This window comes from Haliotis asinina, chromosome 11 (assembly GCF_037392515.1).
Source record: "Haliotis asinina isolate JCU_RB_2024 chromosome 11, JCU_Hal_asi_v2, whole genome shotgun sequence".
Lineage (NCBI taxonomy): Eukaryota > Metazoa > Mollusca > Gastropoda > Lepetellida > Haliotidae > Haliotis > Haliotis asinina.
The window spans coordinates 55,132,680-55,147,324 of NC_090290.1; the positions used below are offsets into that span (position 1 = coordinate 55,132,680).

At 39.2% G+C, this 14,645-nt stretch overlaps 1 protein-coding gene across 1 annotated transcript; it reads left to right on the forward strand.

Annotated features, from left to right (window-relative positions):
* Positions 1–530: 530 nt before the first annotated feature.
* On the forward strand, positions 531–8,633 carry LOC137255563 (C-type lectin domain family 5 member A-like). Its single transcript, XM_067792989.1, has 3 exons — positions 531–573; positions 4,162–4,338; positions 8,431–8,633. Exons 1-3 carry the CDS (start codon positions 531–533, stop codon positions 8,631–8,633), a joined length of 423 nt encoding a protein of 140 aa, XP_067649090.1.
* Positions 8,634–14,645: the final 6,012 nt, after the last annotated feature.

A 14,645-nucleotide genomic window follows, 5' to 3' on the forward strand; every position in this document is an offset into this window, starting at 1 on the left:
TAGTTTCTCTATCTGTCCATTGTTGAATCTTTGCCTGTCTATTGTTGTTAAAAACTATATATATGTATGTATGTGAGTGTGGAGACCGGCATTCCGACACTGTAGGGACGACCGCGAGCAGGATTATGCCGCTCGCTGGAAAGGCCCGGGGGTTGAGCTGGAAGTCCGCGTACCTCATTTATGTATACTTGTTTCTCATGTCTTGTGAAACCAACTAAAGAAGTTTGAACAACTAAACCATGCCTTCGTCTTCACCAACGTATTCATTTGTCTTCGTCAATGTAGTGTTCATCAAAATCATGAGCCGATCCCCAGTCGACGCACCAACCATATATGACACCCGTTGACAATACCAACCTGTAGGACATATGTGAATCTCAGGTGTCTTCTCTATTCGTCACAATATAGTAACATTCGTCAAGTATTTAAATATGAACCAGAATGTCGTGAACAAACTCTTGCCAATTGTAATGACAATTTTAAAATCGTTATAGATGCTGTTAAAGCGTAGCGTACGGCATATTGCAAAAATGGACCACACGAGCAAAAAGAACCTGTGGAATGTCTTTCAGAGTGGGTTAAGTCAGTACTTGATGTTCCCTTTAGTCGAATATACAAAGCAAAAGAGAGGCATTGGAAAAAAACCATTCTTCAGACAGCTTCCCTCACAATTCTGTCCCTTATGACAAGTTTGACGTTATTCCCACTGACAAGGCCTCAGATAACATGGCCATTATATATACCGTATATAAGTCAAAAAAAAGAAACTTCACAACATGTAATTTTTTAAAATAATGAATAATTTTTCGCTGATGATGCGTCTATGTTTCCGAAATGGGATCCCTATCTTTCGATTCTAGAAAAACGTTCGCAAAACCCACTCAAACCCATACATTCGTCGTGCAAATAACGTTAGTGCCATATCAGGTTTTGCACAAGCAGTCGATCACGTGCAGGTGATCTTCGCATCGAAGTTTTCTTCATTTACACTCGTTTGCATTGGCCTCAAGAACTGAAAAACCCCCACACTTTTAAACCACAGTTCTAACGGCACCCTAAATGCCACGATTGTCAAATGTGCAACGTGTACGTGCCTATGGCATGTTGCAAGCGGGAAGTTCAGTTATTGACGTCGCAAGGGCAATGGGATGCAGCCGTCGTACTGTGACCTGCACCACTTCTGATCGCCCAAGGTCGGATCGTCCACGTGTTACGACACAATCAGAAGACCATCAAATCGTCCTACGTCACCTACGTGACATATTTGTTTCCGGCTACAGGGCTGAGATATTTAGAGGTCTGTCCTCAAAGACCATTCGAAATCGGTTGCGGGCTGCCAATCTCCATTCTCGACGTCCATATTGTGACTTGACATTCTGTATACCCATGTTTTGGAACGGCGGTGTAGTCTAATGGAGCTGATTGTGTCACTGTCAGTGTATTGAGTACATCACACAAGTCTCATCAGTGAAACAATAACAATGTAACCATCTTACCATCTCTTGTTCTTTTATAGTGCCCTGAAAAAAGAGTGCGAAGTTTCCTTTTTGACTCAGTATATTTAAACATTTTACATTTCGTCAAAGAGCTTGGTATATGTGACATGTCAAGTATGACACATATAAGGCTAGGGTGATAACTGAGGATGAAATCTGCCAAGCCTATTCCACGACCCTATCAACATTTGGCCTGTAAAAACCTGAAGACATGTCTATTCTTCTTTTGTAATGTATTCCAAAACTACATACTTACAATTCCGTACCAGGAGGCGTTTATTACTGGTTCCAGCGAATGCAACGCCCAATCTCTACTTCAGAGATTAATTATAATCCTTAATACTATTAAGGGAGAACTTTCGTAATATTCACAGAAAATGTTTGAAACACATGGAACTATTACCATATGGATTCTCAAAAACTCGAAGGATACCCTTACATTTGCAGGATCTCAGGAACGGACAGCAGAGTTCCATTCTCCTTTAACATTTTTAATGGGGGAGGGGAAGGGGAGTTGTAACAAACGTGGTGAACACCTACGACATACCTTCATATCTATCACCAAGGTTTCAGGACATTTTGTCCATAATGAAAGCAAATGCCATTTAATGTTTACCAAGAAAACATTATGTGAAATGCTGGCCTTTCTCGTTGATAACATCTTTTTAAATAAATTTGGGGGAGACAACATTTCACAAAGCAGTAGGTATCTGCTCACATCCCTCTACATTCGTTTCTTATGAATCAGAATTTCTGCTTGGGTTGGCAATATAAGAACTAGGTAACTTGACCAAGAAGTTTAACTTAAGCTTCATTTACATCGATGATTTAATATGGATTAATTACCTTCAACTGACTTTGCCACCTGAACTTGAACTTGAGACCACCTCAACTGTTTCATGTATGTATGTATGTATGTATGTATGTATGTATGTATGTATGTATGTATGTATGTATGTATGTATGTATGTATGTATGTATGTATGTATGTATGTATGTATGTATGTATAAACATTCAGAGTGACAAAACTTTACAATTATCCATAATGCCGTATCACAGAATTCCCCAAACTTTCCATTCGTCAATTTCTCTTTCATGTCTAACATGAACACATCATTTGATATGATATCATTTGTAGTCGTATACTTTTGAGTCATTGAAACAAATGCGGACAAAGGAAAGTGCTAATAAATGAGAAAGCGGAAGTGACATGGTTGAGGAGGCTCTGTGCAACTATGAAAAGGCCGCGTGACGTACAGTGATATTTCATGTACGGGCCCAATTTACACAACAGTCTTGCTTCAACTGAGGAACTTTGAAATTACGGTTTAGTTTGCCTTGGGTGCTAGGCAGTGCTCCAGTAGTGAGTGAGTGAGTGGAAATGTAACGTCCCATCCGCAGCATCTCAGCCGTATTGTGACGAGTGATCCAACAGAGATAGAGGGCAATTCCATTAATAGATAGGGACACTTGCGAAAACAAAGAGGAAGCGTATCGCCCTTTGCCCACCACTTTAATTCCTCGAAACAAACACTGCATAATATTTGCACAATGCACACAAGGCATAACTGATACATGTAGCAAGAGCGAATGCAAATTCATAAGACGTGTTAGCTTGCACACTGCTTTTTTCATGGCCCCGTTCTTCAAGTGGTAAGATTATATTACGCCACATAAACGTTGAGTAAAATGTTTGAAATTGAAGCTACCAATTATTTCATGATGCAAACATATGGTCATCTTGTTTGAGCACCGATGGACATATAAACCCCGTGTACATACAAAACATTCATATCCGACATCATATATCTAATTTGTGGAAGCATCTGAAAGTTTGAAAATTTTCGCGTTTCCACATTACTAAACCTAGGCCGAAATCGGGAAAAAACAGTAAGTGAGTGAGTGAGTGAGTGCGTGAGTGAGTGAGTGAGTGATAATGTAACGTCAGTATAATACTATACTGTCTGCAATGTATGATACTACTTTAAGGCATTCATCAACGGACAATCTTTTTACGATACATCAATCCCATTAATAATAGGTTATTTTTTAAATTACATTAACCTCAGTCAAAACATATCTATTGAAAATCCTGCGATCAATAGCAAACATTTGATATGCACTATGATCACGCATCATCCGGGGTACTTAATTATGGATACATGCATGTAAATAGCTGAAAATTCGGTTATAGTATTCGTTAAAAGGGTGCTTGTGCACACATGAGCGTATATTTCAAAGGTACATCATTGTACGAAATATATGTCCGAATTTAGGAACTATCTACAAACATATAAATCCAGCCATAGCATGTATCTACATGCATGTGCACTATTTGCGTTGATTTCAATGCTGTACTTTTGTTCCTGAGCTTCTCGAAGGCCTTGCTTTATCTACATTCGGCAATGGGAGCCGTATCAATTTACAATTGCGGAGGGGTACAGAAACAGTATGTCATCTAGACTGACACTTCCATGTTAGTGGAATCCCGCCTAGCTCAGTAGGTTAGTTAGCTGACTTTAGGATTAGGTGCCTCACTTTGCGAGGGTTCGAATCCGAGATGGGATTTAACTGAAACGAGTTCTGCACTTTACTTTGAAAGTGCAATCCCAGCGTACGTTGAAATCGTATTTAGCTTCGTGTATCTTTGTGTGACTGTTCCAGAATGCGTGCCGACACCAGGCTACGTGTACGACAGCGAGGCGTATTTCTGCTACAAGGTCCACACCGACATGGTGATGTGGGAGGAGGCACGAGATGTGTGCCACAGCGAAGGAGGAGAGCTGGCCAAGGTGGACACACCTGCTAAACTGAGCGTTATCTATGACATTGTGGGAAAAGGCAAGAAACGACGTACTTACTGACTGTGTAGTTATTCCGTCCATTATGGGAAGTAGTAGTATCTGCCGCAAATTATTATACCACTCATGAGAGACAACCTTTTTATTACCACTTGTATGTAACGGTACTACATATAAACTGAACATGATAGTATATACCGGTATATACCAATCCCCTTATGCTTACAGTCACAAGGAATAAAAGACCATGACTGAGCACCGGTGTCTGATAATTTCTATTTCTTTGGTTGCTAAAATAGTTAAGACACAAAGAGATATGAATATGGTTGTACCAGTAACCTTTTGATATCTTCAAACGTCCAACACAGGAAAACATAGTAACAAATATACGATAATGACAATATTAGAAGATAACCATCAAATATGATTAGACATATGTCTCTAAATGTTTGGTTTTCATAACTTTTCAAGTATTAGCATAATAACATTGTTTTCTCGTTCGTATACTGTGCATTGTAAATATTTTGCTTTAATTTCAAATACAAAGTCTTCAAGACCCCCTTACTGCCACACTAATGAACTTTAAGTTTTACTGTTGTGCTGGTCGGTTCAATGAAAATCCTTATATTTTAGAACGTATCCTAAGAACAACCGATGCTGTTGCGACTTGATCTTGCATACGTCGAGAGATGGCCAGTTCTCGGGAAGCAACACGGCTTTGCTTTGGTAGATAGATAGATGGATAGATAGGAAGGCGTCTATGCTTGTCGTAAGAGGCGACGAAAGGGATCAGGTGGTCAGGCTCGCTGACTTGGTTGACACATGTCATCGGTTCCCATCTGTTGCGTAGATCAATGTTCATGTTGTTGATCACTGGAATGTCTGGTCCAGACAGCCGCCATTTACAGACCGCCATCATATAGCTGGAATATTGCTGCGTGCGGCGTAAAACTAATCCCACTCACTCAGATAGTTAAATAAAAACAGAATGCCGTGACAAATTACTGTAATGACTGTACTATAATTGTGGAACATCCTCCATGTTCTTTAGTATATTTGATCATTCATTTACTGTAGCAGCAATATCTTGCCTGTCAACTTGCACTTCCTTTGGTAAATATTTTTAACAAGGAGGTTGTACTTTCATTACGATATATGTTGTAACTTAAGTATATTCTTGTTGATGACGTGCCACAGTTAAGAAAAGAAAATATATAGAATAACATAGCAAGGGATATGGTATAACATTCACAGGACAGACGGGGTTAAAATCATAGTGAATGTAAGTGTTGAAGGAAATATATAAATAAATGCATGATCAACTCAACATTCTACTGATAATGTAGCCTGTACACAGAATATCAACACGAACAGCAAAAATATTATGACTGAAACCGCAGCTGCATAAAAATGTCTTCATTTGTACCATTTCAGACCAAATTGTAGATAAAGGGTTATGTACTGCAACTGCTTGCTTTACCGTTATAAAAATAATAAAATATTTCATCAAATTTACATCAGGCGTATGTAGAAACTTTGATAGATTGAAAGTCATGAAATCCATTTCCGATGCGTTGTAACTGAACTGTTTTTGTATGTTTGACAACTATTATCAGGTCCTTGATTTAGTCACTATTGTTTACGACGCTAATGATAATAATAATATACGACATTAGTCGCGTAAATTACCCTTCTGACATAAATTGTTCATCAAATATTATATTTTGAGATGCAAACACATCCGTGATGTGATTATGTCTTCTACAGTAAAGGCACTGATATTAAAAACTGGTGTAATATAATCACATAATTGACAATGCAATGGTTTAGGTTACATCCATAAGTCCAGACTCAATTATTCACGCCCCTGCTATATAGTTGGAATGTTGCTGAGTGCCGCATTAAGCACCAACCAACCAACTTAAACTAATTATCCCACTGAGTGAGTGAGTGAGTGAGTATGGTTTTACGCTGCTTTAAGCAATATTCCAGCAACATAACGGCGGGGAATAGCGGCAATGGGTTTCACAAAGTCCCACTGAAATAATATTCGCTAACTTATCAGCCAAAACTGTGTTCCATGTGAAATATTCATCGTGTTAGATCAAAGCAAGTCTCCCAGCAGATATCGTTTTGATAGCAGATTTTGTACAATGCCCTGACATTATCAGCTGCATGACCGACAATGCTATGACGTCAAAAACTTGATGACATCACACTGCTATGACATGGGTGCACTAGTACTGCAAGTCTGATTACAATATCGTGTTCACAGATGTACATTTTTCATTAAAACTAATCAAGATTTTTTATGACAAATACAATCTCGTCTTCGTATCAAATATATTAACATTTGTTGATAAAATGATATCACTACACGTGATGATATCAGATGACACTCGGCTGATGTTCTCTAGATGTAACCAAACAAATATAACGAAGGTCAAGTGTTTATATTAGTTTTATATATAATATTAAACTGTGCCCCCATCACAAGGGACAAGTATTTTATTTATGCATTTTGCAGGATCTTTTTTGTAATACAAGCTCTCATTTAATTATTGCATTTTAAAAAGAATAATTTTATTAGATTTGTTGGCTGATTTCTAAATAGTTAAATATTTTATCATTGGAAGTTTAAATGACGACCTCAGATCGCTAGTGGCTGTACCCTCAACGGAGAGTACCGTAAGTCCCAAAACATTCGATGTCAAACTCTATCTTCCACTTTTTTGCTGTAGTATTATTGTCATTTTAATTTTTGTCTAAACTTGCATACAATCGTCATCAGCTGAGGGCATGATATAAACCCAGCTAGGGTCCATGCATGTGGCAGAGGCACTGTAAGTCCCCATGGTCCCAAACATGATGATCTACGTTCAGCCGTTGGCGATCTATAGCCCGTGTTTTATATTGTATTGTCTGCTTAATTAATAGAATGTTTTACTTTTCCATGTTAGTTTTACATTCATACTTGTGATACCCTAGTATTTTAGTGTCCATCTTGACAGATTTTATTCTTCAAATGTTTTCGTTTTTCATATATATATTGTTTGTTTTCGTCACGATGTGGTTGATATATTGCCGATGTGACGTTAAATATTAACTCACTCACTCACTCACTTAAACTGTGTTCATTGAAATGGAAAGTACCGTAGCCGACTTTGATATTGCTTGCAAGTTTAGAAATGCTATAACCTTCACAAGATAAAAAAAGTAGTAGAATTGGAAAGCGTAAATCAGATGTTGATTGACAAGACAATGATTACTTAGTTTTACATCCTCACTACGTTTGGAAACATGCACAATATTCATTGGTTGCATGTAGATGGCCATATTGAGAAATCATATAGTATATGATATATGCACACATAGACTTTAGCTGTCTCTTATTATTGACCCCTGGCAATGATGAATTGAGAATTGTTGCATACATACAATTATTACACTGTCTCTGGCGTATATATCCCTGTACATCAAGCCACAGACATGGCTTGAACTACCCCACTATGGCTATGCCTTGGCTGTTTGTAAGACGTTATTTGATAGAATGTCGCTAAGTCGTTATGGTACAATCACAAAATATGGCATATAAGATACGTTCGTTCCGATGTAAACAAACATAGCAAGTTGACAATCCATCTATCTGCACTTTGTAGACACAACTTTGTATTTATGTTTTGAACGTTACCACGCCACTGAAGTTATTTGCTCTACTATGTCCTACAGGTACAAACATCTGTTATGGGCAAAAGTGACGAAATACACACACATTAAATATCTAATTTCCCATCCGTTTTAAGGTGTTGGGGAGGTCGTATCTGGACCTGAAATAAGATTACATACATACATACTTACAAAGCACCAAATCCACTCATCACTGTATGTAACTATGGCTACTTAATCAATCCAGATTGCATGTGCATGCATTTCTGTATGCACTCAGAACATATTGAACTTATAACTATCTAACTGGTGCTCCGAAAATACCTCATACGTTCAAAATGCGACAACATACAGAGTAATGAAAATAGAAGCACGATAAAGTCTTTTGATTTTATGCAAATCATTACTACTACTGCTGTTTTAGTTGTTATCTGGAAATATAATTAGGGTGTACGTGTGTTCACAGATGGAACCAGAGAATACTTTCTGGGCGCCAGGGACTCGGACAAGGAAGGAGAGTGGAGGTGGGTGGCGGACAACTCGCTGGTGGAAGGATTTAACAGGAAAGGAATATCTGATTGTTTAGAGATCGAGCCAGATCTGGACTTTGACGACACCGGCTGCCGAATCCAGGATCAGAGATATTTCTGTGAACTCCTACTACCTTGACCGAACTCATGCTTCATGTTCGCCAAATTTCCTCCAAAATTTCCTTCCTCATTGTTTGTAGAAGTGTGTATTGGTCATAATATTTTCACCACTTTAAATTGTCCGTAATGAACAAAACGTGATTACTGCACTTTCACAAAGTCCATGTCTCGGGGTAGTGGCATGACAAAGAGTGTATTTCAAGAGACAGTCACGAAATAACTAGAACTTGTTCTGAAGTAGTGCAAATAAATACTGCATATGATACCTTGAAGCCATGAGTGCAAGAACCAAGTTCAAAGCAATTACCGAAAAACAGTGCATATCTTCGAACTGACATGCAGATACTAGTTTGCATTATTTTCGTTCCGATTATCTGTGATCGGTCTTGTGGATTTCTAAACGTTCTGGATACGGCTTGCCTTCATACGTTCTGCCAAAGACAAATCCATGTCAACCGTCAATAAAACGATCATTATTTTAGGACCTCGGGTTTGTAATCGTCACAATCTTTTGAAATATATCTCAAAATGAAATGGGTTTCTGTAATTCGTCATCTTGCCCGACCATCGTATCATGTTTCTAGCGTCTTCTTTCGAGCCTGGGTCTTGCAGGACAGTACTTTCGTGCAAACTGATTGTGTTTTGACTTTCCGCATACTACTCCCAATTTTCATAGGTACATGTGTTTGTGGGCAACATGACGGCAGCCTGCACAACATTCTGTAGGCATGTGCTCTGGACGATAAATTCATGAAACGTTCAACTTAACACTTCTCTTCATGTGTATTATCTTTTAACCGGAAGTTTGAGTGAGAGAGAGTGTTTAGGTTTACGCCCATTTTAGCAATATCCCAACAATTTCACGGGGTACACCAGTAATGGGCTCAACACATTGTCCTCATATTGAGAATCAAACCCGGGAAAGGTCTTAACCATTAGGCTACCCAACTGCCCAATGTGACAAGTAAGAGAAACAAGCAAGGGATATAGTAATTTCTGCTCCAATACAGAATGAGGATTTTAAATACCGACACGAAGAATGCATATGACGATGATAGATACACGTCAGTGTGAAACAGTGTTTTATACGACGGGGGGTTGTATGTAAAAATCATGGTTCTATACCAGACTACCATTTTGATTGCGCTAAGGATGAAAATATTTGTAACAAATGTTACCTTTGTAATTTCACTTTCACAGAAAAAGTGCAGAGTCTAGTACCATTGTGTCCCGGCCAGGATCCGGATGTCAACTGTCGGAATCACCGGATTCGGATCTCGGATAACAACGGCCCAAATAACATGAGATTTGCATATGTATACTGAACAGCAAAAGAAATGCAACGCTGGCTTTTGGTCAAGTTTTTAAATAGAAGACATGAACGCTGACTTTTGTGAGATTTTATTTTCGCCATCTTCAGTGACGTGCAAATCTACCTTAATTAAGATCTTTCGTTGACCGTTTACCTGTCGCTGCCCACGTAAGTGGAATTACACTTTCGCAGTAACCACTGTCAACAATGATTACCGGTATAATGTGTTATGTTTAGGATTACACTTTTACAGATTCTAGTACTTTTTGGTTGAGATCAATTCGGGATCCGAACCCACACCACCAAATCGCCAGCACACACAAAGTCAGCAGCAGCCTAAACAGCTCAGGAACTGCTACTGCCAGGGTATTTTCCAGCCAAACTAAACAGCTTGGTGTCGGATCATGGGGTGTCAATACCTCGTGCTTACCTAGGATACAAAACAACAATATAAGCTGTCCACTGGTCACGTAGGGGGCATGGGTTGATGTACCTTCTATGTTCCCAGAGCTCGATGTCCCGTGGAAGTTTTGGGATGAAAGCAAGACATTGTGTATGTTTCATTGCTCATACATGCTACTTTGATGTTCAATAAATAGCACTTTTGAGCACTGCATGAAATGGCTGTGAAAACAGCTTCTTAAACGGCCAGAATAACATTTATAAGTGATAAATGCCTCAAGTCAGAGGCCATTGACTTTATCCAAGTGTCCCAACAGTTCTTACTTCAAAATATACTTGGTCAATATCAGGTTATGATTTATCAACTTTGTATTAATATGTTCGAAACCTTTTTTTCTAAATGCAAGTTTTCTTGAAAAAAGATGAGAATGACATGATGGGGAGAAAGCACTATTTTCAAAGACAGATGTCGATGTGGAATCTGACTGTCCAATTGCACACCTGTCAGAGACAGATAATCTGTTCCTTTAGTGTGTAATATATGAACAAAAGACAAAAGAATAACTTATTCAAAATCCTTTAAGTTATGAAAAATGACTAAACTTTGTAAGAGAACGAGCACAGTATAGTGATCCACACTTTCAAGAGATAAGCTGTGGGACATAATCATGAGGACTAACGCTGGGCAAGCTTGTATGCGTTCCTGCTGTAAAAACACTCTGAATATAAACAAGTTTAGGCCTGTTCCAAAACTTTTATTCTTCTGTAGGAGACAGTAGACAGTTGGAACTTGACAGGTCCTCACTGACCAAACTGGTAAACAATCTACATAAAGCAACAGAACAGAGCAAGCAGTAACACGATTAACTGTCAAGCTAAGCACTGCTTTAAACCTGGATGAAACCAATGCCGTTTACGTTACAAAGGTCCCGATGAATTATACATAGTGAAGAGTTCAAACTTTCCAGCAAATTCTAGAAAACAGAAAGTGCTGCAGCTGGCTAAATAGAAAGCTATGCTTTTTTGCCTATCTGATCGCCAGTGTTTATCAAAATCTGATGTGGTCAGGTGCCACAAATTGGTTTCGGAATTTGGTCAGACACTGACTGCTATAGACACTTTGGCTGTGTTTCAAAAGCACGCTGGTGGTTGTTCACAAAGAATAGAAACAACATCTTCCACCAACCTCTTCTGTACTGAAACTAGACATGCTGGGGTCACATTTCCAAGCCTTCTCCAGAAAAGTATGTTGGTTTCAAACCAGTCTCCTGCACCGAACAGTCAGCTGGTGAAATGTGGGTGAACTGCAACAAGATCTTCTCTCAGATACAAGTACATGTGTCACAAGAACAGACTCCTGTGCACTAAAATGTGTACATACTCAAAGTGAAAATGTCTTCACCATTCAGTTCAGTGTTTCAGAGAGTGATACTGATAACGATTGATAAGAATCACTGGACATCTGTTCAACTCAAATCAACCTCATTCAAAGTGAAAGACGTACCAAATCGATTGTTTGTTCTAGAAGCCACGGCAGTTTGATGAAATCATGGCAACCACCTCGTGTTTGACCATGAGAAAAGGCCTTAAATAGTTATATTCTTTAAACGCAAAGGCGATTTTGAGAACATTACATTCATGTAGCTGCGGCGAAAACAATACAAATATTAATTCTTTTCAAAACGCCACATGTGTGTGATTGTAACCATCTTCAGCGCCTTCTGGTCATTTTAGACATGCACAGCAAACTGCAGGTGGATGGGAGGGAAACAGCATGCGGTGTCGATCACTATTAAAAGGCAAATTCTCTGTTTGATGTCGTTTTAGCCTGGAAATATCGCCATAGGCCGCCTTGAAGCTAGGAGTTTGCAGGTGCCGGACATTTCAACTGTCATCAGAGCACCATGTCTCACATTTGGCATCATTTCCTGTAGACCAGTTCCGCCCAGGATCTCCCGAGAAGCGGTCGCCCAAAGGTTACCACCCAAGGCCAAGACCCCCACACGCGGGCTGCTCACATGGGTCATCGTCTTGCCACAGTTGCATCCCTGGTTTGAACAGAATTTCTGACCGAACTGTCAGGGATCGATAGCGCAAAGTGGGGATTCGAGCAAACAGGGCAGTTGTCGTTTTTGTTTTGAGAGACTTCGCCACAAACACAAAAGCTTTTGATGGGGCAAAGTAAGGAACCTTGGACACTGCAGGCGTGTCTGGTTCAATGATGAATCACGATTTCATCTTCACCGGCGAGATAAAACATTTTGCTCCTGATTGCAATCGATAGGTGAGGATAGTGGCATGGTATGGGGTGAAATATCCAGCACATAGAGACCTGATTTAATGGTGGTTCAAATGAATTTGACAACAAATCGGTACATCATGGAAGTCTTTGTACGTCACGTGCGTCCGATTACGGTCCGACAGAGGGCGTTGTTATAGCACAACAACGCTACTTCACATACAGCACATGTCACTGTCTCCGCTACTTAACCAATTCGTCAACTTATCCAGTCTGTGCCGAGACGGTACCGAGCAGTAATTGCTGGCAAAGGTGCTCATACGAAGTATTGACATTGACGCCATTTTGTAGGCTCAGGTGAACAGAAACACAAAAATAGAAGGCTGCTGTTCTGTTGTCTTTTTGTCTGCAGACAGTTTTATCATTGGAATTACATGAAATAACTGTTCTTATACTAACGCAATAAATTCTTCCCAAGACGGCATTTCCTTCACTGAAGAATATGTATCTGGATCTCACTTTCAGTGTTATTGTGAAGACCGTTGCTACAACTGATAAACCGGATTAGAGGCATATGTAATATTTTCATGTTCTAGCTCTATAAAATCTATGATGTTTGCTGAAATAGCGTTTCTATTTGGCACTGTGTATGTTCACCATCGTTAAATTTTAGAGCTAAAAATAACGTTTTGGTGTTAATTTCAGACTGAAAGAAATAAAAAAGGCTTTGGTTACTGAAGGCATATGAAAAACATATTCAACAAGCAAATATGCATGGTTTGAAACCAAACACCTTTAACTGATGAACACAAACGAATTTATGACATGCTTTCATCAAAATATCTTTCTAGGAATCTCATAAGCCACTTGACTATGTGCCAGGAAGTAGAAACAAGTGTTTGTCCTACATTGGCTCAGTATGCAACGCTTACTGGTCAGTGTTTTCTGAGATGTGAAGCGGTTTCTCGGTTGCTATTTATTGACGTGACAGGACATGACAGAGCGTGACATTCTTTCAAATAGGGTGTTGCAAGCACTAAAATAATAATCGATAACACGCGCTGCCATAATCATTCAGTTCCGCATACACACTGAATTCTTTGAGTATTACACTGTGTATCTATTAAAGCGTCTATGGGCAGACTATGTGTCCATTTTGTCTGTTTCCTCAGTGCTGACAATCTCCTACGACAACAATTCACGTAAACAGGAAACCGTTTGTTGTTCAGCGTGCAGTAAAATCACAGACTTTCCTCCAGAGTTCAGAGTCACAAATCTACCCCAACCCCGAAGTGAGCTCAAGTTCGTCGATTTGTTAATTTCTACATGACTCATTATGGCATTGTGTTGAATTTTGGGTAGTTAGTTTATTTGCTTGCCAGTTAACTTCCACTGCAATGTAAGGTCCACTTGATGTACGCGGGATAGTAAGCGTATTTTGCCCAACTGGTAGTAGCCGTAACACATGTAAAGTTTTATGCGGGATAGTAGCATTTTTTACCTAACTGGTAGATAGTAGCTCTAAAACATGTACAATGCACTTTCTGTGTGCGGTAAGTTTTTTGCCTACCAGTTACTGGTGGCAGCCGTAACAGAAGCTTGGAAATGCGATCCCCTGTACAGCGGAACACTGTGTAAAGCTGAACCAAGAAAACCACACATCTTTGTAAACATCATAAACACGCAAACTATATCACTGAGAGTAAAACGGTCTTACTTGAAATGTAAATACAGTAAAACTGAGATTGTTTGCTGTGTTGCATTTGTCTATTTTGAGCATTCTTCTGTTCGGTGAATGCATTTGCTTAGTCATGAACGTTTAAACATTGTTTAGTGACGTATTTAAGATAATCCCAAATTTTAGTTTTAAGATGAGAAACATCTTTATGCGCTGATGAACACCTTATATAAGCCTCAAATGTGCTTCTCACTACATATTAGGTCATCTCTTGATTTCCCAGAATGACCGTACCGCATTTGAGGTTTTTGTTTTGGCGGGACAGGTTTTACTTTTCATTAGTAAGACCGCTTCAAAGGGTTTAGTTTACCTAACTTTACATGAACATCAACATTCAAAT